General features: G+C 62.1%; 1 protein-coding gene and 1 long non-coding RNA gene across 3 annotated transcripts in view; one reads left to right on the top strand and one right to left on the bottom strand.

Annotated features, from left to right (window-relative positions):
* Positions 1-5251: 5251 nt before the first annotated feature.
* Positions 5252-21865, bottom strand: part of SLC9A3 (solute carrier family 9 member A3) — a 41765-nt gene continuing 25151 nt past the window's right edge. Inside the window, exons 2-16 of the mRNA XM_030927016.1 lie at positions 19576-19878; positions 17554-17714; positions 15056-15134; positions 14427-14604; positions 13507-13727; positions 12703-12905; positions 12230-12319; positions 11956-12026; positions 10219-10348; positions 7673-7785; positions 6952-7081; positions 6611-6787; positions 6435-6507; positions 6011-6121; positions 5252-5582 (exon numbers count right to left, since the gene is read on the bottom strand). Coding sequence (XP_030782876.1) covers positions 5329-5582; positions 6011-6121; positions 6435-6507; positions 6611-6787; positions 6952-7081; positions 7673-7785; positions 10219-10348; positions 11956-12026; positions 12230-12319; positions 12703-12905; positions 13507-13727; positions 14427-14604; positions 15056-15134; positions 17554-17714; positions 19576-19878 — 2294 coding nt within the window. The 3' untranslated portion in view covers positions 5252-5328. The remainder of the gene's footprint in view (positions 5583-6010; positions 6122-6434; positions 6508-6610; positions 6788-6951; positions 7082-7672; positions 7786-10218; positions 10349-11955; positions 12027-12229; positions 12320-12702; positions 12906-13506; positions 13728-14426; positions 14605-15055; positions 15135-17553; positions 17715-19575; positions 19879-21865) is intronic.
* LOC115896432 lies at positions 7447-11278 on the top strand. 2 transcript variants are annotated; one of them, XR_004056307.1, is made up of 3 exons: positions 7447-8050; positions 8203-8364; positions 9940-11278. It is a non-coding gene; the product is annotated as an uncharacterized LOC115896432 (long non-coding RNA). The 2 variants fall into 2 exon arrangements; XR_004056306.1 differs by having other exon boundaries at positions 7447-8364.

Raw genomic sequence — 21865 nt, 5'->3', positions numbered from 1 at the left:
GTTCACAGTCATCAGAGTGCCCCTTATGAGAATGAAAAATGTTTATTTTCCCCCTGAGAGGGAATGCTTGTTACTTCTGGAATGAGTGCCCAGGGCGAATGGTGGTGAGTGTGCAGCCCTCACTGGTGTTTTGCTCTAATTCTGTGTGAGGGTCACCACTGGGCCCCACGGTCACTAGTCACCGGTCACATCCACTTCAGGGGTGCCTGCCATAACAGTGGACCAAGCATTTGGCTACTCGGCCTTGGAGGCCAAGCTGAAACCAGACAGCAAGTTCTGGGACCACTGATGTGCATGATTTGGGGGACAGGACGCCAGCCAGAATGTACGGGAAGGTGTGGGGATGGCTCTGGCAGAGGCAGTGTTTGGTGCCTGGGCAGTGGGTGTCCACCCTGATACCAGGGGAAGGTTATCTCCACCCCACGCACTACAGGATGCCGGGGTGAGGCCTGTGGCCACCCAAACGGAAGACCGGTGCCTGCGGCCTGCACGGGAGCATCTGGTTGCAAAGTGGCCATCAGGGAAGTGGATGCACAGGTAGGGCTGGTGTGGCTGCAGCTCATCCCCGGGACCCTGGACTCGCGCCCCTTCCACCGGGTGTGGCCTCCAGGCCACTCGGCCCTTGGTCGAAAGGGTGTCTTTCAAGTTAGGGCAGCTCCTTGATCTCCTCTTACTGGGGGGCAGGCGGGAGGTTTCAGACAGGGATTCCCATGTCTCTTCAGCGATGAGGCTCTGCTGCTGTTCACGGACTCAGGCACCACGTCTGTTGACTCCAGTCTCAGCTGCTGTAAGGGCACCCCCAAAACGCAGGGCCCAGGTACATGGGGCTCCTTTTTGTCCAGAGGAAGCTGGCAGGCATCGCCTTCCCACCTGGGGAATCCTGGTTGCCCCCAGCCCCCAGAAGGGTCAAGCCATCCAGGCTCTAGACTCTCAGCCCACCTCTCTCCAGCCCAGGCCCACCTGCTCTAGGCCACTTGAGTGTCTCAGGCACCTCATCCTCCTGCTCAGGCCTGGGTGAGCATTGTTCCCACTACCCGAATCCCACCCTATGCCTTAGCTACTCCCTCCCACCCTCCCCAGGGGGCTCTGACATCTGTCTGCACCAGAGGGGCTATGCTCAGATCCAGGGGTCGCTCCACAGCCATGTCCAGCAGCTTCCTCACACCAGCTAGGAAGGGCAGCAACAGCACACGCACAAGCACACACACACATGCACATGTGCACACACACGGCACACACGCATGCACACGTCTGTGTCCGTGCTAATTTTTGGGCAAAGTGATGTCTGCCTACAGGAGACTGCTCCTTAAATTCTCGTAGGTAAATGATTTCTCATTTATAAACAAAGTTTGCACCCAAAATGCCTTGAAATGTTTTTAATAGAATTGGTCTAGCGATCGTTCAGGATTTCGGTGATGGGCCCTCCCTGTCTGGACACTGCCAACCCACAGCTGAGGAGCATTTAAGGCACGTCATTTTGTGATTAGAATTACACAAAGTTTGATTAATATTACAGCTGCAAAATTAACATACACAATTTTCACTCATTTAAAATAGTTTGTTTTGATGAAATTCTTTGCTTTCACAATAGATCAATAGTACACAGTATATTGACTCTGTAACAAAATTATTTTTGAGAAAATACAGAAGTGAGAAATAGTGATTTCCTCAATTTGTTTATAGTCTATTACAAAGTAGGCCAAAGTTCAGTATTAAATAAATAGATATCCTAATAAAAGTTTTTACAAGTTTTCCTAAGGAAATACATTCATAAGACTGTTTACCTTCTGTTTGACAGCAGTGACAGGAATGTGGGGATTCCCACTCATGATGAGTCCCTAGCACTTGGCTTCTGGCACCCACAGCCCAGGCGCGCTGCATCACCTGGTGGGGTGCAGCCTGGGCTTCTGCAAGTGAGGTTTTCTCATTGGAACTCTGGTTGCATGTTTGTGCTTAGCCTGTGTGCGGTTCTCGTAAACACAGAATGCCTACCTGCCTACCCCGGATGCTGAAGACTGACTGGTCAAGGAGGTGTTGGTGAGAGTGTTGTGTTCACCATGTGGAGATCAGGTGGTGATTACCGCATCTTCTTTGCTGACTTTGGTAACTGGGTGTCCAGGGAGGAGCGACCGGGAGTGGCCAAGCTGTTGCCTGGACTCAGCTTCTGACCCTGCAGCCAGGAGTCAGATGCAGGCCCAAGGATCCAGGGGAGTTGTTCAGCACCTGGAATCATGCGCACTGCGCCGTGGGCCGCGCGACGCTTCTGGCTTGTTCTCCCAGGCACAGACAGGCACTTGGAAGGCAGCTTTACTCCTCTGGTCAGCTGGAGACCTCCCAGCAGTGCAGATGGGACAAACTGGGGGCCTGTGGGAACACCCACTCATGCCTGGAAGGCCAGGCCCCGGCCTGCTCCAATGAACATCAGGATGGTGGCTGCAGCAGGGAACCAGGGCTGGCCTTGGGTCTGTCCAGCAAGGTCACTGACCGGGCAGGCTTTGCTGCATCGAGGATGGCTGCATTTTGTGCTCAGAGTTGGTTGAAATGGCTGCCAAGTGTGGACAGTGACCACTGAATCCCAAAAGTCACTGCACTTGATCTGATACAAATACCAGTGACTGCAGTTAGGGTCGAGAGCTTCTCCGAAGCAGGGGTCATGGAGGCTTTTGTGTGGCTGAGGCTTCCCTTTTTCACAACAGTAAGAAGCTATCAATGGGAAATTGTGGACTTTTCCCACCAGGGACTCAATGTGCAATATTCAGTCAACATAGAACTCTTAAGAACTCCTCCTTACTGGTGACTGTCAACACTGGATCTAAGACGTGAATAGTCTAATTTTCCTGAGCAAGGAGCTGCGAGTCTGGCTTTAGAAAAGCCCCTAGGAGGCCGGGCGCGGTGGCTCAAGCCTGTAATCCCAGCACTTTGGGAGGCCGAGACGGGCGGATCACGAGGTCAGGAGATCGAGACCATCCTGGCTAACACGGTGAAACCCCGTCTCTACTAAAAAACACAAAAAACTAAATGGGCGAGGTGGCGGGCGCCTGTAGTCCCAGCTACGCGGGAGGCTGAGGCAGGAGAATGGCGTAAACCCGGGAGGCGGAGCTTGCAGTGAGCTGAGATCCGGCCACTGCACTCCAGCCTGGGTGACAGAGCGAGACTCCGTCTCAAAAAAAAAAAAAAAAAAAAGCCCCTAGGAGTGTCCCACCTCCACCGTGCAGGCAGGTTTCAGGTGGGTTGGACCCTGTGAGACTTGCCCTCTGAGGGATGGATGGACTCAGAGCCCCTCCCAGGCTCGGCACCCGCGGCCTCCGCCCACTCAATGGACTGTGCCTCCCAGAACTCAGGCTGGATGATCTTCCTGCAGAGGACCAGAAGCTCTGTCCAAGGCCTCGCCCTGGGATGCTGGAAGGGGTGGGAAGGGTCCGGGTTCAAGAACAGGCCCAGGGGTCTCAGCAGGTCCTCCTTGGAGGGCCTGAGCCTGGTGAGGGGGACGGTGCCCTGGGTCCCTCCATGCCCCCTTGGTTCGCCCTGCTTTGTTAAGGGTGCCAGAGCAGCTGCTGGGCCCCAGTCCACTTAAGGAACGGCTGTGATTCTTGGAAAGCGCCGCCCGCCAGGCCACCTCTCACCCAGCCAGAGCCCCCGGGGCGACCTCCGGGCCAGGTGCGACAGCTCAGGCCGGAGACCTCATCTGTGGGGGACGGGCAGTGCCCGGGGCCGCCACCCTGAGACCGGGCGCGGGCAGGACTGAACCTGGGGGGGGGGGAACGAGGCAGGTGCTGGCTCTAGGAGTCTAAATCCCCAAGCGCTGAGTAGACGGAAGACGTTCCTGCCACTTTACCTGCAGCTCAAAGACCTGGCGAGGACCTGGAAACGGCGCTCGGCCAGGGTCGCTTGCGGGGCCGGGCCTGCAGCCGCTGCAGGTCTGGCCCTGAGTCCTGGCGCTCGGGAGGTCCCTGAGTCGGTCCCCGGGGAGAGGTGCGGGGCTCGGGGGTGGGGGCCCGGAGCCTTGGGCTGGTTTCACGCAAATCTGTTTTGGGCGAGCCTCGGTTTCCCGGCAGCGGTGGGAAAGGGCGCGAGCCGCCAGCCGTGGCGCGTGGGCCCTTCCCGCCGGCGGCTTTACAGCGGCGTCTCCTCCTGCTCCAGCGCGTGCGGAGGTGCGTGGCACGAGGGCGGCAGCGACGCCAGCTTCAGCAGGGCGGGGCGGCGGCGCGCACGGGGCCGCTGGAACGAGCGCCGGCTGTGCACGCGGCGCGCCGCCGCCGAACGCGCGTGCGCACTCGGCAGTCCCCGGCGCTCCGGCCCCGCCCCCGCCCCCGGTGCAGGCCCCGCCCCCGGCTCGCGCTCGGGCGGCTCTGCGGGCGCGGCCGCGGCGCTCTCGGGGTTCTGCGCAGGCGCGGGGGGGACGGGGCTCGGGGCGCGCGGCCGCTGTAACCGCGCGGGGATTAGGGGCGTCTCCGGGGCGGCGGCGGCCGCGGCTGGCGGCCCATGGCGCGGGGACGAGCGTCTAGTCAGCGGCGTGTCGGAGCCGGTGTCACCTGCGGGAGAGCAGGGCGTGAGCGACGCGCGGAGCCCGGGCGCTGGGGCGGGAGGGGCGTCTCCGGGCGGTTTAGCTCTCCCCGAGCCCGGCGGCTCTCGCCTCCCCTCCCGCCGCGCACCCCGGGCTCGGCGTCCGCCGGGGCCTCCTCCCAGGACCCGGTTCGCAGGGCAGAGGCGGAAGCAGCAACAGCGAAGCCCCACCCTGGCCCGGCCACGTCCCACCGCCGGGGGTCCCGGGACAGCGGCCTTCTCTGTGCAGGAAGGTCCCGCCCCAGTCCCTGCAGCGCGGGAGGTCAAGGTCCCCAAGGGGGAAACCTGCTTCCTCCATCTCAAACCGCCCTGGCGTTCCCCGGGTGCCTCCCAGGCCCCCAGAGGGAGCTCACAAAGCCCAGACCCTGTGGCGCGCCCTGAGCTGGAGGCAGAGCCCAGGTCTGCGGGGCCGGCCCTCCCTGTATCCCTGTGGAAGGATAGGGGACCCAGGGCGTCTGGCTCCCACTAGCCCTGCTCTCAGCTCCCTGGGAGTGCAGGACTTGGACTCGCGGACTAGCCACCTAAAGGAAATCACAGGCGGCCCTGGGGCCCTCAGCTCCGTGGGAGCAGCAGAGACGCCAGAGTCTGTCCGGGCTCCTGAGGGAGGTGCGGCCAGCAGGGCGCTAGAGGAGGAAAAGGGGCTGCTGGAGAGAGAGAGCGAGCCAGGTTCAGGTCCAGGGAGGAGGAGAGAGAGAGCGCGAGGCGGAGACCTGGAGGGAGAGGAGCTGCGGAGAGAGGGGTTAGGTGGCGGGAGGCCCGGGAGCATTACATGTGTGTGGACTCGGGGAGGGCGGCGGGGGGCCGCTCCTCGGGGCCGTCTGCCTGTAGGAAGGAGTCCACCGACTTGCTGCTGAGGCGGAAGGGCGTCAGGCGGCGGAAGGTGCTGGGAGAGTGGGGAATCTGTGTGCGGGCCCTCTGCGAGGGGACCACCGTCTCCCCGGGAGATAGCCAGGGCGGCAGCCTGGCCAGGAGGCCGCGGTCCAGGGCCTCATCCGGAGAAAACACAGGGTTGTCAATTCCTAGGAGAGAGGGCAGCGGCCGCTCAGCCTCCTGGGAGCCCTGCGGCGGCAGGGGAGGCCTCGCGGGGGCCGTCACCTGCTGGGTGCCCTGGAAGGTTAGGGTCACCTGGAATAGGATCACCGGGAAGGTTAGGGTCACGTGCCTTTCAGGTTGCAGGCCCTTGCCCCACATCCATGACCCCACACACCACAGGCAGCACAGGTGAGGTCTCCCTTCTCTCAAGACACACCCCGCCTGCTCCCTGCCCGGCCCACGTCTCCTGGGACAGCAGCCTCCGAGTTGGTTGAGGAGGCACTCGAGGTGCCAGGCAGGGCCCTTGAGAACCCACAGGAGACCCCCCCCCCCAGGTCCCAGTGCCCCTGGTCCAATGACTGAGCTCCCTCGAGCTGCCCCTCCCTGGTCCATGACGCCTGTGCCCTGTCCCCACCTGCAGGGGAGTCGGATGCTGTGTCCTTGGTGACACTGGCCAGGAACTCGATTCCCCCGCTCATCTCCTCATCATAGTTGGGGTGTTCCTCGGTGTCTGAAAGTTCCAAGTCTGGAGGAGACAGGCTAGGATGAGGACTGGGGTCACTAGGGGGCTGTCCTCACAGCCGGTCAGCCGTGTCCATCAGCTCTGTGCCCAGAGGTGCAAGGGGTCGGGACCCACAGAGAGAAGGGCTAAACCGCAGGGCTGGGGGAGGGCGAGGAGGGACCCCACTTGGAGGGCAGCACCCCTGGAATCCCATCCTGGATGGGTCTGCAGCTGGGGCCCATTCTCCCCTGCCTGGGTGGCGGGAGGGCCCCGAGACGGGAGGGCTGGGGCTGGGAGGTGGTGGCTCCCAGCATTTCCCGCAGGGCCCCCAGCGCACCTTTCTCTTTGATGGTGAAATTCTGCACAGGGTTCTCCGTGGGCAGCTTCCCATTGGGGATGCTGCTATTTCTCTGTGGGGCAAACGAAGCTGCTCACAGACCCCGACACAGCCACACCGGCCCGGACTGCCCCTGCTCCAGGCCCCAGCCCCGCCTCCTGGTGACCCAGCCTCACCCGCTTCTGGGCACGCTCCCGCTTGTACATCTTGGCCGCCTTCTTGTTCTGGTTGAGCCCCAGCTTGGTCGTCTTGAAGGACTCCAGGCGCTTCCGCATGGTCCTGTGAAAGATTTCCCGGTCCTGCTTCTCGTCCTCTGTGGGCGTGAGCTCGTGCCGGCTGTACAGATGCTTGTACTGCAGGGTTGGGCACGGAGGTCACAGCTGTGCCTAGCACTGGACACTCCCGCCCTCCTGCCACAGGGGCTGAGCATGGATCCCCGTGGTCCTGGGGGGAGATGAGGAGGCCACCCTACAGGGGTCCCTGCAGGCGCGTCCGGCCCCCAGCCCACGGGGCCCACCTCCTGCCGCGGCTTGTACAGGTACTGCTGCAGCGTGTGGTGCGTGACCATGTCCTCCGCGTCCCGGATGCTCCGCCGCCGCTGCTCCAGAGACTGCATGTCCAGGCAGACGGCGCTGACATTCTCTCTCCTGCACAGGGACCAGCGCTGAGCCACACAGGCTCTCTCAGGGTGGGGTCTCCTGCGCACCCCTCGCCTTCCCAAGGCGGGTATCCGGCTGGGGCACGGGGCCACCTGGTCAGCCCCTTCTCCCCTCGGGGCCTAGGCTGACTCCCCACGAGGCCTTCCCGGCTTCCTTTCTGAGGTGGATCCCCCTCCTCACTGGTCCCCCTCCAGAGCCCTGGCTGTCAGACTTGGGGACCCTGGCATCTGCACAGCTGGCAGAGCCGACCTCCCATGAGAACTGGCCGTGAGCTGTGGAGCCCATGGCTGAAGGGGCAGTAGGGGTGGCATGGGGACCAGGACAGGCTGCTCCTGGCCGGGGGCAGACAGGCCCAGCCCCCAATCTGCTGCTGCCCCTCCCTTTCACCTTGCATCCAGCACTAAGGGAGTCTGGCCACCACATAACATAGGGGAGCTCTTGCTGGAGGGGACACCCAGCCCCCCTTTCTGCACCCCTCCACTCCCCCATGCCACCCCCAAGCCAGGAGCCACCCCAGCCCCGTCTGTGACTCTCAGCTGGGTTCTTCCCCAGGGAAGCTGCATGACCATGGCCACATACAGGAGGTACGAGACAGAGGCCTCCACAGTAGATGATCGTGGTGTGAAGTCCACGTTGACCATGTTGTCGGTGCTGGGGGAGCGGATGAAGGCCAGGGACCCGCGGCGCTCTCCCTATGGTCAGGAAGCAGCCCGGTCACTGGCCTGAGCAGCCAAGCCCTAGGTCCCGGACCTGTGGCATCTGTTGTCGTTGTATGCCCTGGGGGGAAGCGGGTAAGTGCCCAGAGCTCGGGGCCCAGGGAAGGCCTTGAGACCTGAGCCCCAGGTTCTCCCCTCACAGCTGCAGAGGGGAGGAGATGCCAAAACCAGGAGATCAGATTTTGAGCCTCTGTCCATCTGTCTGAGACCACAGCCAGACTGCTGCCTGAACTGGGCAGAGGTAATGCTTGTGGGAGGACACAGTGGTCTGAGTGTGAAGGGGTAAAGCTGCCTGGGACTTGGGGGGTGTCTAGGGAAACTGTCGATATGCAGAATCAGAAGTGGCCTCTGTCCCTGCCAGAGGCCCTAAAACCCCATTGGCCTCATGTCCAGAAATGAATCAGGTCAAGGGAACGGAGCAGAGCCCGATGGGGCACAGAAGCCGCACAGCTGAGTGCCAGACGACGGCAGTGGGGCCGCCTGTGTGTCCTCAGACCCCACCCGCCTGATGGCAGAGCCTGGAGAGCGTGAGGCTGTGGAGGAGTGCAGGGCAAGGTGGGCTTGTGGCTGCAGTCAGGGTCCCCAGGGCCAGCGGGGGCACAGGTGTGGAGGGAATGTCAGCTCACTGCGCTCAGACCTCGCCAGGTGGGCACCCGCGCCGCCTTGCAGCATGCAGGACGCTCCCAGGAGAGCCCCCGGGGTCGGGCGGGGACCGCTGCTCCCACTGAACATGTGGTCCCCACTTCACTGCCCACTCTGGGGGGCTTTGAGGGTCATTGTTCTAAGGGCCCTCTGCCTGCTCTTTTGCTTCTAAATCCAGCGTCTTCTGTATGACCTTTGTCCCTCTGTCCCTCTCCTGCCACCCCGTGAAGACAGACGTGAGGGTCAGGGGAGCCACAGTGCCAGCCGCCACTCTGGGCAGGCACAGGCGAGGGCTGGAGCACCCGGGCACATGGGGTCTTTGGAGGGGCTGTTCCCCACACCACTTCCCCTGCCCCTGCCGAGCCCCACACTATGGAGTGGGGGGCGCAGGGAGAGAGAGCAGCTGCCCTGTGTGAGAGCCAGGAGGAACATCGGGCAGGCGGACGCCATCCCAGGTGTGGAGACCCTGGCTACTGAGTGACCAGGAGGCACCCACAGGCTCCCCACATGCAGCTGAGCCCAGGGTCGTGGTCATGGGTCATGGGTCAAGGATGGTGGCTGGTGGGGTTGGGGGAGAGGTTCAAGGCCCGCCTACTGACCTTGTCACCCATGTGGGGGCGACAGAAGCCCGCCAGAAGCTAGAGCCCCCACTGCCCCTTCCCACTCTCCAGCCAGGCTCCAGGCCTCCTGGGCCAGGGTATCTGAACTTTGTCTCACTTGCCGGGCCTGTGGTTTGGGGGTTTGTGTGGAGCCTGGTCCAGGGGCCCTCCTTCCTGATCTGCACTGGCTACCCCTCCTGACAGCCCCAGGCCCCCATGCCCTCTGCCAGGAGGCGCCTTGCCACTCGGCGTGGCCCCAGTCATGGGTGGCACATCTGGGGTGAATGCACGTCAGTAGAGGCAGAATCATTCTATCTGAATGAATGGAGTTTCCCGGCCCCCGCTGGCCCTCTGTGTGAGGGTCTGCAGGGTTTGGCAGGACAGACCTTTCCCTCTCGCACCCACCCTGACCGGCTGCTGGACAAGGGGCACCAAAGCTCACTAGGGAGGACTCTGTCCTTAGGGAGGAGCTGCAGGGCCCAGAGGGAGCAGAATCCCTGCAGCTGTGCCCCAGGCCCTGTGTTGTGCAATTCCTGCAGCCAGAGTGCCCCTGGGGAGGTCAGGGCAGGCTGGGGAGGCTGAGGCCCACCTGTCATAGTAGGCAGGTGCGGAAGCCAGGGGCGGCAGCGGCCCCAAGTCTGGGTGGGGCGCCTGGCCTCTGGTCTCTGAAGCAGATGGCTCTGCGGATGCTGAGGCTTGTTCACAGTGGACTGGGAGATGCTGGGGCAGCCTCAGAGCCACGGCCGGCCCACGGTGGGAGACAGCCCTGCTGCTGCCCCTCCGCCTGTGCATGTGGGTCTGTGGGCACCTGTGTGTGCTGGGCCAGGCCCAACTGTTAGGACCAGGTCCCATAACAGCCTGCCTGCTTACTGTCCACTCCCATCTCCAGGGAAAGCAAGGGAGCTCAGGGTCCTAGGACCTAACCTCAGCGCTCACCCCCACCAGCACCGCAGTCACCAGGACTCCATGACTCAGTTTACCCCATGTGACAGCCAGCTGGGATTCCCAGGGCATCAAAGGCCCATCAGCCTCCTGTGAACTTCTGGGGTGGGCCTGGCCTTGGGACGCGGGTGCAGGGGCCTCTCCTCACTGCCCCCATGGCGCCCACAGCCAGTGCCCAAGCCTGTTGCACCCCTGACCCAACAGAGGGAGCAAGCGGCTCGGCTACCTCAGCCACATAGCTGATGGCGTCCTTCAGGTTCAGCTCGTGGAAGACATTCAGGATCCGGTCTCGAGACTTCTGGGCTGACCGTCTCATGAGGACCCTGCTGAGGAACTTTCTGTCGAAGTGGGACCACCTGTAGGGACAAACCTCAGGTGTGAGCCTCAGGCGACAGGCGCCCTGGAGCCCAGACTGTAGCCAGCCACTTCTCTCCTGAATTTTATTTGCTGTAACCACCCTGCAGGCGCATTTAAAATGAGGGAAGCAGCCCCTGGCACGCGCCCAGGCCATCCGCCGTTCTCCCGCCTGTCCTGTTGGATGGAGGCCGTTAGAGGCACGTGAAATTGCATTCCGCTTTCCGGCAGCCGCCTCCTCCAGAGGGTGGCTCAGGAGAGGGTGGGCATCAGGCCTGGTCGGGCAAGGGGGCTCCAGCCACGTGGGGGGTACTTTTCAGCTGCACAGGAGGAAAGACAGGGGTGGACAGACGCCCTGAGCCCTTAGACTTGCGAGAGCCAAGCTGACCAGAGTGAAGTTTTTTAGCCTAACAGAATTAGAGTATTTGCTGTTTATCCGGATCAGAAGGGATGGTGGCCTGACTGGACTTAGAGGAAACTTTGGGGCACAAGGAGGTGATGCCTGTCACTCTTGAACATGGGCGTGGCCGCCAGAGCTGCCCCCCGGGGCAGAGGGTGGGCCCCGGTGAGCTTGTGTACTCACACCTGGGCAGGCCCCGCGGCAGCAATAGCAGCTTTTCTGTGCAGGTTGAGTTTTAGCCATACCAAGAAGTCAAAGCTAACTGAGGCCTGCCTTCTGAGACCCCTGGGATGGCCCCTGGGAGGCCAAGGAGTCGGGTACTGGGTACCTGGAGCAGAGTCACTGTGGCCACGGAGAACCGCAGCTGAGCTTTGTGAAGCCACGTGGCCACACCTCCCAGTGCCTCCACCCCCACCAAACAGACCGCCCAGAAAATAGGAACCCAGTGCAAATTGTATGTGCTACTTACTGGGTTTATTGTAAGTGTCAAATGTATTTTATAATAAAACATAGGCGATTTCAGCTTAATGGACAAAATCTTTTTTTATTTTGAGACGAAGTCTCGCTCTGTTGCCAGGCATGAGTGCAATGGCGCAATCTCAGCTCACCGCAGCCTCCACTTCCCGGGTTCAAGTGATTCTTGTGCCTCAGCCTCCTGAGTAGCTGGGACTACAGGCGCCCGCCACCACCCATGACTCATGTTTGTAGTTTTAGTAGAGACGGGGTTTCACCATGTTGGCCAAGCTTTTCTCTAACTCCTGACCTCAAGTGATCCGCCTGCCCCAGTCTCCCAAAGTGCTGGGATTACAGGCTTGAGCCCTGCCAGACAAAATCATTTTAAATGTTGACTGATACTAACCCAATTTATGACATGGGGGAAATAATCTATTTTCCTGACTTTCAATTCCTACGTAACTTAACTATTTGGAATTAATTGGGCCACATGAGAGGGCGTCTCTATTCCCTGGAAGGAGCACAGGGAATTCAGTTTCCATCCCCTCACTCGGTGGCCCCAACTGCTTCCACCAACTCCTTTCGGCAGCACCTGTGTGTCTGGGGGCACACCTGGCACCTGGCCTCATGGGGCACCAGAGCCCTGACCAACCCTGGACTCAGACAATTACGCATGTGGCTTCCACCTCTTCCAAGTGGAGGATGTTTCCAGAAGCCGGTCTGTGTGGCACAGCCAGGGCAGTCCCAGTCACTTACTTGTCTCTGAGATAATTATGCCCGATCTGTCCAGATATGTCCTCGATGGCCGAGAGGATGTGGTCGAAAGCCTTTCAAGAGAAGAAAGATGTGAGCATCTCGGGGCGGCCAACCGGGGAACATGATGTGCCCCCCTCCCTTCCCGGCCCAGCCCCGAGGAACCCACCAGCCCCCCTCACGAGCCCCCCAGCCCCAGGTGCAGCCTCCCCTCCCCTCTAGGCCCAGCCCTGAGGAACATGCGGTGCCCCTCGCCATCCCCCAGCCCCGGACGTACGCGGCCGTGCAGCTTCTCGTTGAGCCGGGGTTCCCGGTGCTCACTCCTCTTCACCTTCAGCCACTGCACCAGTGGCTTGATGGTCAGGCCCTGGAGGAGGGGGTCTCGTGACCCTGGTGCCAGGCAGCCCCCCACATCCTGCTGGCCCCACACAGAGCTGCCTGCCCCGGGGCTCGCAGATGCCCTCCCTGCTCTCCGGATGCCCAGCAACCTGCACCCCTGCTTTGCAGAGGAGGAAGCAGCACCTGGGGCCTCATCCACCAGCAAAGGCTCTGGAAGAACGTTTTTAGGACAATGATGCTTCCTCCCCAGTGGGGCCATGTGAAAACCTACAAAACGGCTCCCAGTTACTAAAATTATAAAACCCAATTCGGGTCTGGAGACTGGAAATGCTTGTCATGAAGTACAGGATGGGCCCAGGCACCCCTTGCGGGCGGGGCCGAGACCCCAGGGCTGGCTGGGCCGGGCAGCACCTGGAAGATGACGGTGAAGAATACTACGATGATGGTAGTGCTGACAAACAGGTTCTTCTCCTTGACCTTCTCTCCGTCCAGAAGGACCACCAGGGCAAAGGCCACGGCCCCGCGCAGACCCCCATAGGACAGGACCACCTGGTCAATGGGCTCCAGCTGCACCATGCGGTAGCGGTTGAGGAGCCAGGTCTGCAGGACCACACCTGTGGGGGGATCACACCTGTGGATGGGACCACGCTTGTGGATGGGGACCACACCTGTGGGCAGGACCACGCCTGTGGACGGGACCACGCCTATGGGTGGGGATCACACCTGTGGATGGGGTGGCACTCAGCTCCCTGGCCGCCCTCCCAGCTGCGGGACCCCAGCCCGTCTGGGACAGCGTCTTGGTGGCCAAGCGTGTGCTGACGAAGAACAGCGGCAATCCTAGATACAGCGTCCCCATGCCACGTCCCTCGTCACCATCCACCCGGAGCCACACGCTGCCTGGCGTCTCCCCCACACGCTCCGTGCATCACACACACGGGTGCTGGGGGATGGGGCTGGGCAGGGGCAGGGCCATCTCCCAAGCCACTGACCTGGTCTTGAGGCACATCCAGGGTGAGTCAGTGGGAAACCAAGTGGTTTCCCTTGGGGTTCCAGAGCCTTCCACCCCAGCCCCGAGAACACCACCACTGGGTCCCCTCCTCTGCCTCGCGTGGGGCTGCGCCTCCATCTCGCTGGGCCCAGTGGAAAGCCCGCACCTTCCCGGAGATGGTGCCCGCCGATCGGTGGTCCCACGGCCGCAACCCAGCCCCGCCTCACCGATGGCCCGGTACACGGAGATGAAGACCAGCGTCAGGAGCACGAAAGCCGTGTTCCAGGTCCAGATGAACGGGTTCACGGCTGAGATACCCAGGAACATGAAGATGATGGTCTCGGCGCCGCTGGCCAGCATCTTCATGGTGTAGCGCACAGTGGTGGCCGACTGCTCCGAGATGTTGGCCTTCACGTACTTCTGACAGCAGATGCCACAGAAGGTGATGCTGCAGGGACAGACTGCGCTTCAGGACATGGCCACCTGGCCCGGCGCCCGAGGGCCCTGCATCCGCTAAGCCCCCCACGGCCTGGCGCCTGCAGGCACAGAGTCACAGTCGTCTGGTTACGGGGGAGGGGCCTCTCCCTCCCGAGCCAGGCTGGGCCGCCAGGGTTCCTGCCCACGGCTCTGCGGGGCCACAGGCAGCTGTCACCATCATGCGGATATGGGCACCAGGGCTGCCTGCCAGCAGGGATGGCAACAAAGGGTTCCAAAGTCCCTCACCGCCTGACCTGTCTCAGGGTGGGTACTGCTGTCAGCCCACGGACAATTCAGTGGAAACGCCAGCTCCTTATTTTAAAATTTAAATAAACCAAATTCTTCGCCCCACACTGAACTCCCAGCCAGCTTGGGAGCACCCACAGAGCGGGCGAGACGACAGACGGAGGGCAGGGCAGGCCTTCCACTTCCCCTTGCTGAGGCTCATGGGGAACTTGGTGATGCAGAGCCTGGGGCTCCTGCCATGCACACCCCCCGTGTCCACGCAGCTGGCACCGCCCTCCGCGCCTGGGTCCCCGTGGCTGGCACCACCCTCCGCGCCTGGCTCCCCATGGCTGGCACCACCCTCCGCGCCTGGGTCCCCGTGGCTGGCTCACCCCACCAGGCCCAGGAGGGCGTGGAGAAGCTCGCGTGTGGGGGAGGGACTCACGCGAGGATGGCCGACAGCGACAGCATCTCAGACGTCAGGTAGGACAGGTAGGAGATGATGAACACGAAGCCGGGCTCGATGATGCGCACGTGCTTGGTGAAGCGCGTCACCAGCGACAGTAGGAAGGCGAAGATCACCCCCACCAGCGTGCCCCCCAGGCTCACCACGAAGAAGGACACTGGGGAGAAGATGCCCTTTGTGGCCGTGTTGGCCTTCTGGGCCCTTCCTTGCCAGGGGCCGCCTGGTGATCCCGCGGAAGTGCCGGGAGCCCGGGAAAGGGGGTGGATTCCTCACTCTCCTGGAGACTGGGCCTGGTCTCAGCACCTCTCAGGAGAGAGGACCTTCCTGTGCCCCCGGGAGCCTGGCCCCAGGCCCCATCCGGCCGTCTCTCCCAGGAAGACCTGGCTGCCCTCATCCCTGTTCCGGGAAACACCCAGGAATCCCCAGGACCGTTTCAAATCGTGTGTGAATCACTCTGGAAGGGGACATGACATGGACAGAGGGCCCAGTGCAGCAGCTTTGAGTGCAAAGCTTTTTCCTGCATGGGCTGCGGGCCAGGCGTGGAGAGAAGACAGTTGGCCCCAGAGGAGACACAGCCGCCCACTCCCCAGTGACCCACGGCTACACACCTATGCCTTTCACGCAGTCCAGGCCAGTCACATTGTCACCTCCCAGCGCCACGAAAGATTCAAACACATTGTACAGGACCTGCAGGGACAGAGACGGGCAGGGCGTTGGGTGGTCCTTGGTCAGCGCCACCCCCTCTCCAGGGCCTGGGCCTCCCCGGACATGGTCTGAGTGTGGAGCCCACGGCACCCGAGGCCGTTGGAAGGAAAATCATCACGGGGCAATGGCCCCCAAAGGGGAGAAGGCCAGAGCCCAGAGGCCAGCAGGACACAGGGGGCAAAAGAATGTTCTGGAGGGAACCGGAAGCTTTGGGAGCAAAGCTGGCCTCTTCCTATCCTCTGCAAAACAGGGGCAGCCGCAAAGCTCACCTGCCATTCGAATTCTGAGTCTCATTTACGGAGACAAACCCAGGGTTTCAGTTTGAGTGACTTCACTGCTGTGCTGGTTCTAGCCCCTGCTGTCTTTGCGTGTTTTTAAACCTTAGTCCAGCAAGACCCCGAGATAAAATGCGGGGAAACCTTATCCACACCCTGGGCTCCACGCCGAGCAAAGCAATGATGCAGGTGGGACCTGCCGGGGCCGTCCAGGGTGGGCCGAGGCCCCTGGGGAGAACCTGGCTCTGCGCCCAGCTCTATGTCTCTGGCTCTGGTCAAGGTGGAAGAGGACCCTGGGGCAGGTGTGTAAGTTGTGTTTGCAAATGCAGGCTGGGGTTGGGGGGTGCCCATGAGGGTCCCAGGGTCTCTTGGGGTCTTCTCGGAGCTGGGCTTTTTAATGAAAATCCAGCTGGGAGGGAAGACAACGTCTTGGCAGACTCTTACTTCTACAGAGACGGGAGCTGCAGGGCTGCGGGGCACACAGGGCTTTCACTGTATTCCTGATTAAGTCTCACTTCCCAGATTCCCCTGAGGATATCTTTGCAATCTGGTGTGTGACACCCACAGGACTTTCCTCTTTCCAGAACCCTAAGGGAACATGAGAAGCTGACGGGTTTCTTAGAGAAGCCGCAGGCACTTTTAGAGGGGAGAGGAAACTGACCCCACCCTTCCTTCCGGCTGTGCCTGCAGGGTCCTCAGGGCTGGGGGAGGATGGGCAGGGGCGGCGCGGGGCTGGGGCAGTGTGGGGGCTGGGGTGGCGCCAGGGTCGGGCCCAGGGCTGGCCTCACTGATGGTTCCTAAGAGGGCCGCTCTGCACGTGCCCTCTGGTCGCCCCATGACTCACTTCCGGGAGGCAGTGGCCCCATTTGATGGGATTGGCTTTGAAACGTCACAATTGCCACTGTGAAGTGGCAACCATGTTCCTCAGGGTTCCTGAATCTTCTCCTGGCCTTGCTGAGCGCTGATGTGGCCTTTGGGCCTCTGTGAAGGCACCATCCATCCCCCCACCCACCCACAGAGCCTGGCAAGCTCCTGGAACACCATCTCCTCGAGGGACCACACACCTCTGTGCTCTGCCATCAGCACCAGCTGTTTCCTCCCTTCACCTCTGTCGTGGGCCAAATTGTGGCCCTGCAATTCCCACGTTAAACTCCCCAGGACCTGGGCATGTGAGTGTTACAGAGGGGAGTACAGCACAGTGAGGTCACCGGGGTGGACCCTGATCCAATCAGACCCATGTCCCTGTAAGAGGAGGAGATTAGGGCACATTCGCGCAGGGACGGCCACGTGAGGACACAGGAAGGCACCGTCTTCAAGCCCAGGACCAGGGTCCCGCAGGAGCCCACCGCACTGACACCATGATCCGGAATAGTGCAAGAATAAATGTCGTCCAACGCACCAGACCTGTGGTACTTTGTTACGGCAGCCCTGGCAGATTACACGGTTCCTATGGCATTTTGTTGTTTGCTTATTCATGTATTTATTTTATTGGAGATGGGAGTCTCACTGTGTCGCCAGGCTGGAGTGCAGTGGCGTGATCTCCACACACTGCAACCTCCGCCTCCTGGTTTCAGGCGATTCTCCTGTCTCAGCCTCCTGAGTAGCTGGGATTATAGGCGCCTGCCACCACCCCCGGCTAAGTTCTGTATTTTTAGCAGAGATGGGGTTTCACCATGTTGGCCAGGCTGGTCTCGAACTGCTGAACTGACCTCAGGTGATCCACCTGCCTCGGTCTCCCACAGTGCTGCGATTACAGGCGTGAACCACTGTGCCCAGCCATTCATGTATTTTTTAGGAACTCAGGAATGGGTGGCAGTAACTATGGGTCCAAAGTCACAGTCGCTCTGGGGACCAGGAGGGTGGGATTTCAACAGCGGCATCATTAACGCTGAAGCTATGGAGTGGGCAGGCCCAGCCACGCCTAGGAACTCAAAGATCCAAAGAAGCCTGGCGAAAGCCGCCAGTGGTTCTGAGCTGGGAGGAGGGAGGTGGAGGGACGGGACGCCCCCGGGAGGGCAGTTTGGCGACAGAGTTCCACGCCCTTTACTGACTGACTGATGAGGGGTGAGACGGGGCCCAGGCCTCCCACGGCTCGGCTGCTCTGGAGCAGTGGTTCTGTCACTTACCACGGTGACTGCGTCATTCAGCAGCGACTCCCCGAAGACGATGATGAACAGGACCTCGTTGACGTGGACCTCCTCAAACACAGCCAGGACGGCCACCGGGTCCACAGCAGCAATGAGGCTGCCAAAGAGGAGGAAGTCCAGCAGCCCGATCTTCAGGTCGCCTGGAAGACAAGCCGGGCCATGGGGCAGCTGCAGGACCCGCCACCAGAGAAGGAGGGCCCAGGGGAGAGGCTCGGCTACGGGTCGGGGGTCTGAGCCTGTCTGGCTGGCTCTGGTGGCATGGGGAGCTGGGTCAGCCTCCTGCATCCCTCCCACAGGCCCCCAGCGCCCTCCAGTGAAGGCTGGTGTCTTCCTAGGGGGCCCATCCCATCCGAGCAAGACAGACAGACAGACAGACCCTGGCCCTCTCCTTCATATTTGGGTGGATGGGGGCCCCAGCTGGCACAGCGCAGCCTAGAGAGAATCAAGCCCCTCCCGCCACACCACCAGGGTTCCCAGCCCAGCAGTGAAGGTGTCTGAGGCAGGTGAGTGCAGGGGGACTGCATGCCGGGGAAGGATGGGGGCCCATCGCCTGGAGTGACATCCCAGGAGGAGCAAGTGGGGCCGACCTAGGACAGGCCTGGAGCCGGGACACACAGCACCATGGGGCACAGCCAGGGAGGGACAGGTGGGAGGGCTGTTGGGGGTGTGGGGGCAGACTGTGGGGATGAGCAGGGCTGCGGTGGGAGCAAGGGACCTGGAAGACGTGGGTCCACGTGGTCCCCAGCTCCCGGCCGGCTTCCCTCCCTGCATCTGCCTGTGGGCTCTGGTGCATCTGCCTGTGGGCTCTGGTGCATCTGCCTGTGGGCTCTGGTGCATCTGCCTGTGGGCTCTGGTGCATCTGCCTGTGGGCTCTGGTGCATCTGCCTGTGGGCTCTGGTGCCCCTCGCTGGGGAGGTTTTACTGAAATGCAGCCTCATCCTTCACAAGTCTTTGCCATTCAACCCAGGGTTCAGGCCTCATGGAGGCCATGTGGGGGTGCCAGGCTCCAGGGGACCCTCAGGGAACTGAGTGTGGCCACATGGCCCCGAGAGCCTGCCCTCGTTCACGGCCACAGGGCTCAGAGGACACTGGCCTCTCTGCTGCCTTCCCGGCCGTGAGGGTCCAGGGACCAGGAGACGTGAGGGTGTGAGAGAGGCCACCCAGGGAGGGGATGCCCCCAACGAGCCCCCCACACTCACACAGCTTCTGCCTCTCTGCTGGGCTGGAGTGGAGCCACCACCCCTCTGGCCTGAGGCTCGGGCTTGTGGGGGGTTTGTCCCTGGAGCCAGACGGGCCCCAGGAGATATCAGAGAGCGGCCTGACCAGGGGTTCCTTTGCTAGCGCCTGGGCGGGGACGGATTGGGGTCGTCTCTGCGGTGACTAAACCCCGAGTTTGCTGTGAGCTCCTAAGCCCCGGCAGCCTCTGGCCAGCGTCACCAAGACCAAAACCACACAGGCCGCTGTGGCTCCAGATATGGCTGCAGCCACATGGGTGCGGTGGTGGCCGAGCGGCTCCGGCACACAGGCTAGGAGGAACAGTGCCCGATACACCAGGCTCTGCAGTCCTCCTCATCTCTCTGGGACCTGGAAGCCAGCAAGTGTGGACGGACCGTGGTCCTCCTCGTCTCCCTGGGACCTGGAGACCAGCGAGTGTGGACCGACCATGGTCTTCCTCGCCGCCCTGGGACCTGGTGGCCGGCGAGTGTGGACGGACCCCGACCTCTGGCCAGTTGAGAGGCAGCCCCCAGCCACCTACAGCCCCCCAGCCGAGCTGCTGAGATGGGAACACCTCCCCAAGCAGAAGGTGTGCTGGGGCCTGGGGACCCACAGGGGACTGGCCTTGGCCACGAGGGCCTATGGGGCTGCCAGTCACATTTCTCACCCGACACTTACCGCCTGGAGGCCTGGGTGCGGCACCCCAACCTTTCTGAGCTGAGTCAGCCCGGCCCCTCCCAGGCCCCACCCTGAGCCCTGGCCGGGGCAGCTGCGGTGCAGACTCACCCATGAGCCCGCTGAGGAAGACACCATAGAGGGACAGGCCGGTGGTGGCCGCGTTCCACACGGTGCCCACGACGGCATACAGCAGGATGGTGCCCAGGTTGCCAAAGAAGAGTCGGTTGGGCATGAAGTAGCCGGCGTCCAGCACAATGGGGGGCAGCAGGTAGAAGAAGAAGACGGTGGGCGTCAGTGTGAAGGACGCGATGTGGTCGGCCGCCCAGACGATGCCGCCCAGCACCAGGCCCAGCACGATGAGCAGGGCACTCTCGGGAACCACGCTGGTGACCTTGTGGGACAGGTGGAACCCTGCCGGGGAGGGGAGGCAGGTCAGGGCTGGGCTGCAGGGGAGGGGAGGGAGGTGTGGGGACCCGTGGGGGAGGGGAGGAATGTTGGGGCAGGGCCTGTTGGGGAGGGGAGGGGAGGGAGGTCTGGGGGACTTGTGGGGGAAGGGACGAAGCTGGGGGACCCACAGGGGAGGGGAGGGAAGTCGGGGTGGGACCCACGGGGGAGGGGAGGGAGGTCAGGGTGGGGCCTCAGGAGAGGGCAGGGAGGTGGTGGGAACCCATGGGGGAGGGGAGGGAGGTCAGGGGGGACCTGTGGGGGAAGGCAGGGAGGTGGGGGAAGCCCACAGGGGAGGGGAGGGAGGTCAGGGCAGGGCCCTCGGGGGAGAGGAGGGAGGTCCAGGTGACCAGGTCCCACGGGGCTCAAAGCTGCAGGCCCCCCCACTTTTCAGGGAGCCCGAGGGCTGGGAAGGAGGAAGCTACAGGGGCAGTTGCTGGAGCCCCCAGAAGGGAGTCAGTTGGAGGAGGGTGCGGGTGCTATGGGGTGAAGGCCTGTGCTGGGTGGACGGTGGGGAGCCTCTGAACTACCGTCCCCCCACCCGGCTGGTTCTGGTCTCCCTGGGTCCCTGATTCGCTCTGTGCCTTGTGCCTCGGTGACCAAGGTCTGAGCTCACGCTGACTGTCCCTGACGTGGCCAGAGCCTGCTCCCACTTGAGGCTGGCTCTGTTTCAGACTCCTCCGGAGGTTGTCACCTGTCACCCCTCTCCTCGTGCCCCCTCTCCTGGGACCACAGCCCCTGGGTGGGACCTTCTAGGAAGGATCTCTGGGTCCCGCCAGTGACCCATTCCACTCTCCACAGGTGAGCTTGAGGGTGGACAGCAAGCCCTGGGGACCCCCCATGGAGCCGACGTGCTTCACCCCATTCCCCAGCACCATCGCCCCTGCCAGGACCTCGGAGTTAGAGGCTCTGCCCTGCCCTGTGGGTGGGGGTGCAGGCACCTATCTGGGCCACGTCTCCTGTGTTTTAATTGGACTCAGAAAAAAAAAGGTGATGAGAATTCCTGCGCTCGGCCTGATTTCAAAATAGTGGGAAGGCTGACAAATGAGGTGCGTCCTCTGGCTTAGGTGATGTAAGGGATAATGAGCTTCTTCATTCCCTCAGCTGCTGGTTATTAAGTCTTCCTTGAAATTTAAAGGAAAGTTGTCTCCTGAGATGGCCGAGACCCCATTTAAGCACAGAGCAGCCGGAGCAGGGAGGCTCCCTCGCAGACCATCCACCTCTGAAAAACGTGTCAGCACAGCTGGAGGCAGCGGCCATGTCCCACCCTTCCTGACTGCGTGGCCCTGATGAGCTCGGCCCTCCCTGCCTGTTTTTCCCCTTGTAATTATGGAGCTCTGGCAGGGCCAGGTGCTGGCCCAGAGGAGGAAGGTGCTGTTTTGGATTTGCCGTCCCTTCCCTGCAGATGGTCTTACACCAAATACCACGGGCGGCATGGGCCCCTCTGGGGAGGGTGGCAGGCACAAGCCCCACACCTGTCCGGTCACCAGCACTGCACTGCAGTCTCCCGACCCCGTCCCCAGGACAGCAACTCTGCCTGCTGCTCCAGATTGCAGAACACCAGCTCTGCGAGGGATCAGGGTTCAGAGGTTCCTGCTTTCAGGATCAGAGGTCCTGCTGTGGACCCCTGTCCCCACCATGTGCCCCACAGGCTCTCTGAGGCCCCCGATGGCCCTAACGCTTGCCCCGACAGCCCCCTCCTCAGCAGTGCCCTCCCCAGGCCCCGACAGCCTCCTCCTCAGCAGTGCCCTCCCCAGGCCCCGACAGCCCCGCCTCAGCAGTGCCCTCCCCAGGCCCCGACAGCCCCCGCCTCAGCAGTGCCCTCCCCAGATCTGGGCTCATGGGGCTGGCAGCCCAGCAGGAAAACAGGGGCCCCTCTCCTCTGGACTCCACGGCCTGGTCCCTGTGGTGGCCGAGGACAGACCTGACCTCACAGAGCTTTGGGAAGAGACAT

Source organism: Rhinopithecus roxellana, chromosome 3, assembly GCF_007565055.1.
Source record: "Rhinopithecus roxellana isolate Shanxi Qingling chromosome 3, ASM756505v1, whole genome shotgun sequence".
Taxonomy (NCBI): domain Eukaryota; kingdom Metazoa; phylum Chordata; class Mammalia; order Primates; family Cercopithecidae; genus Rhinopithecus; species Rhinopithecus roxellana.
The sequence above is the reverse complement of the archived record's forward strand: the minus strand, read 5'-3'. Positions and strand labels throughout refer to the sequence as shown.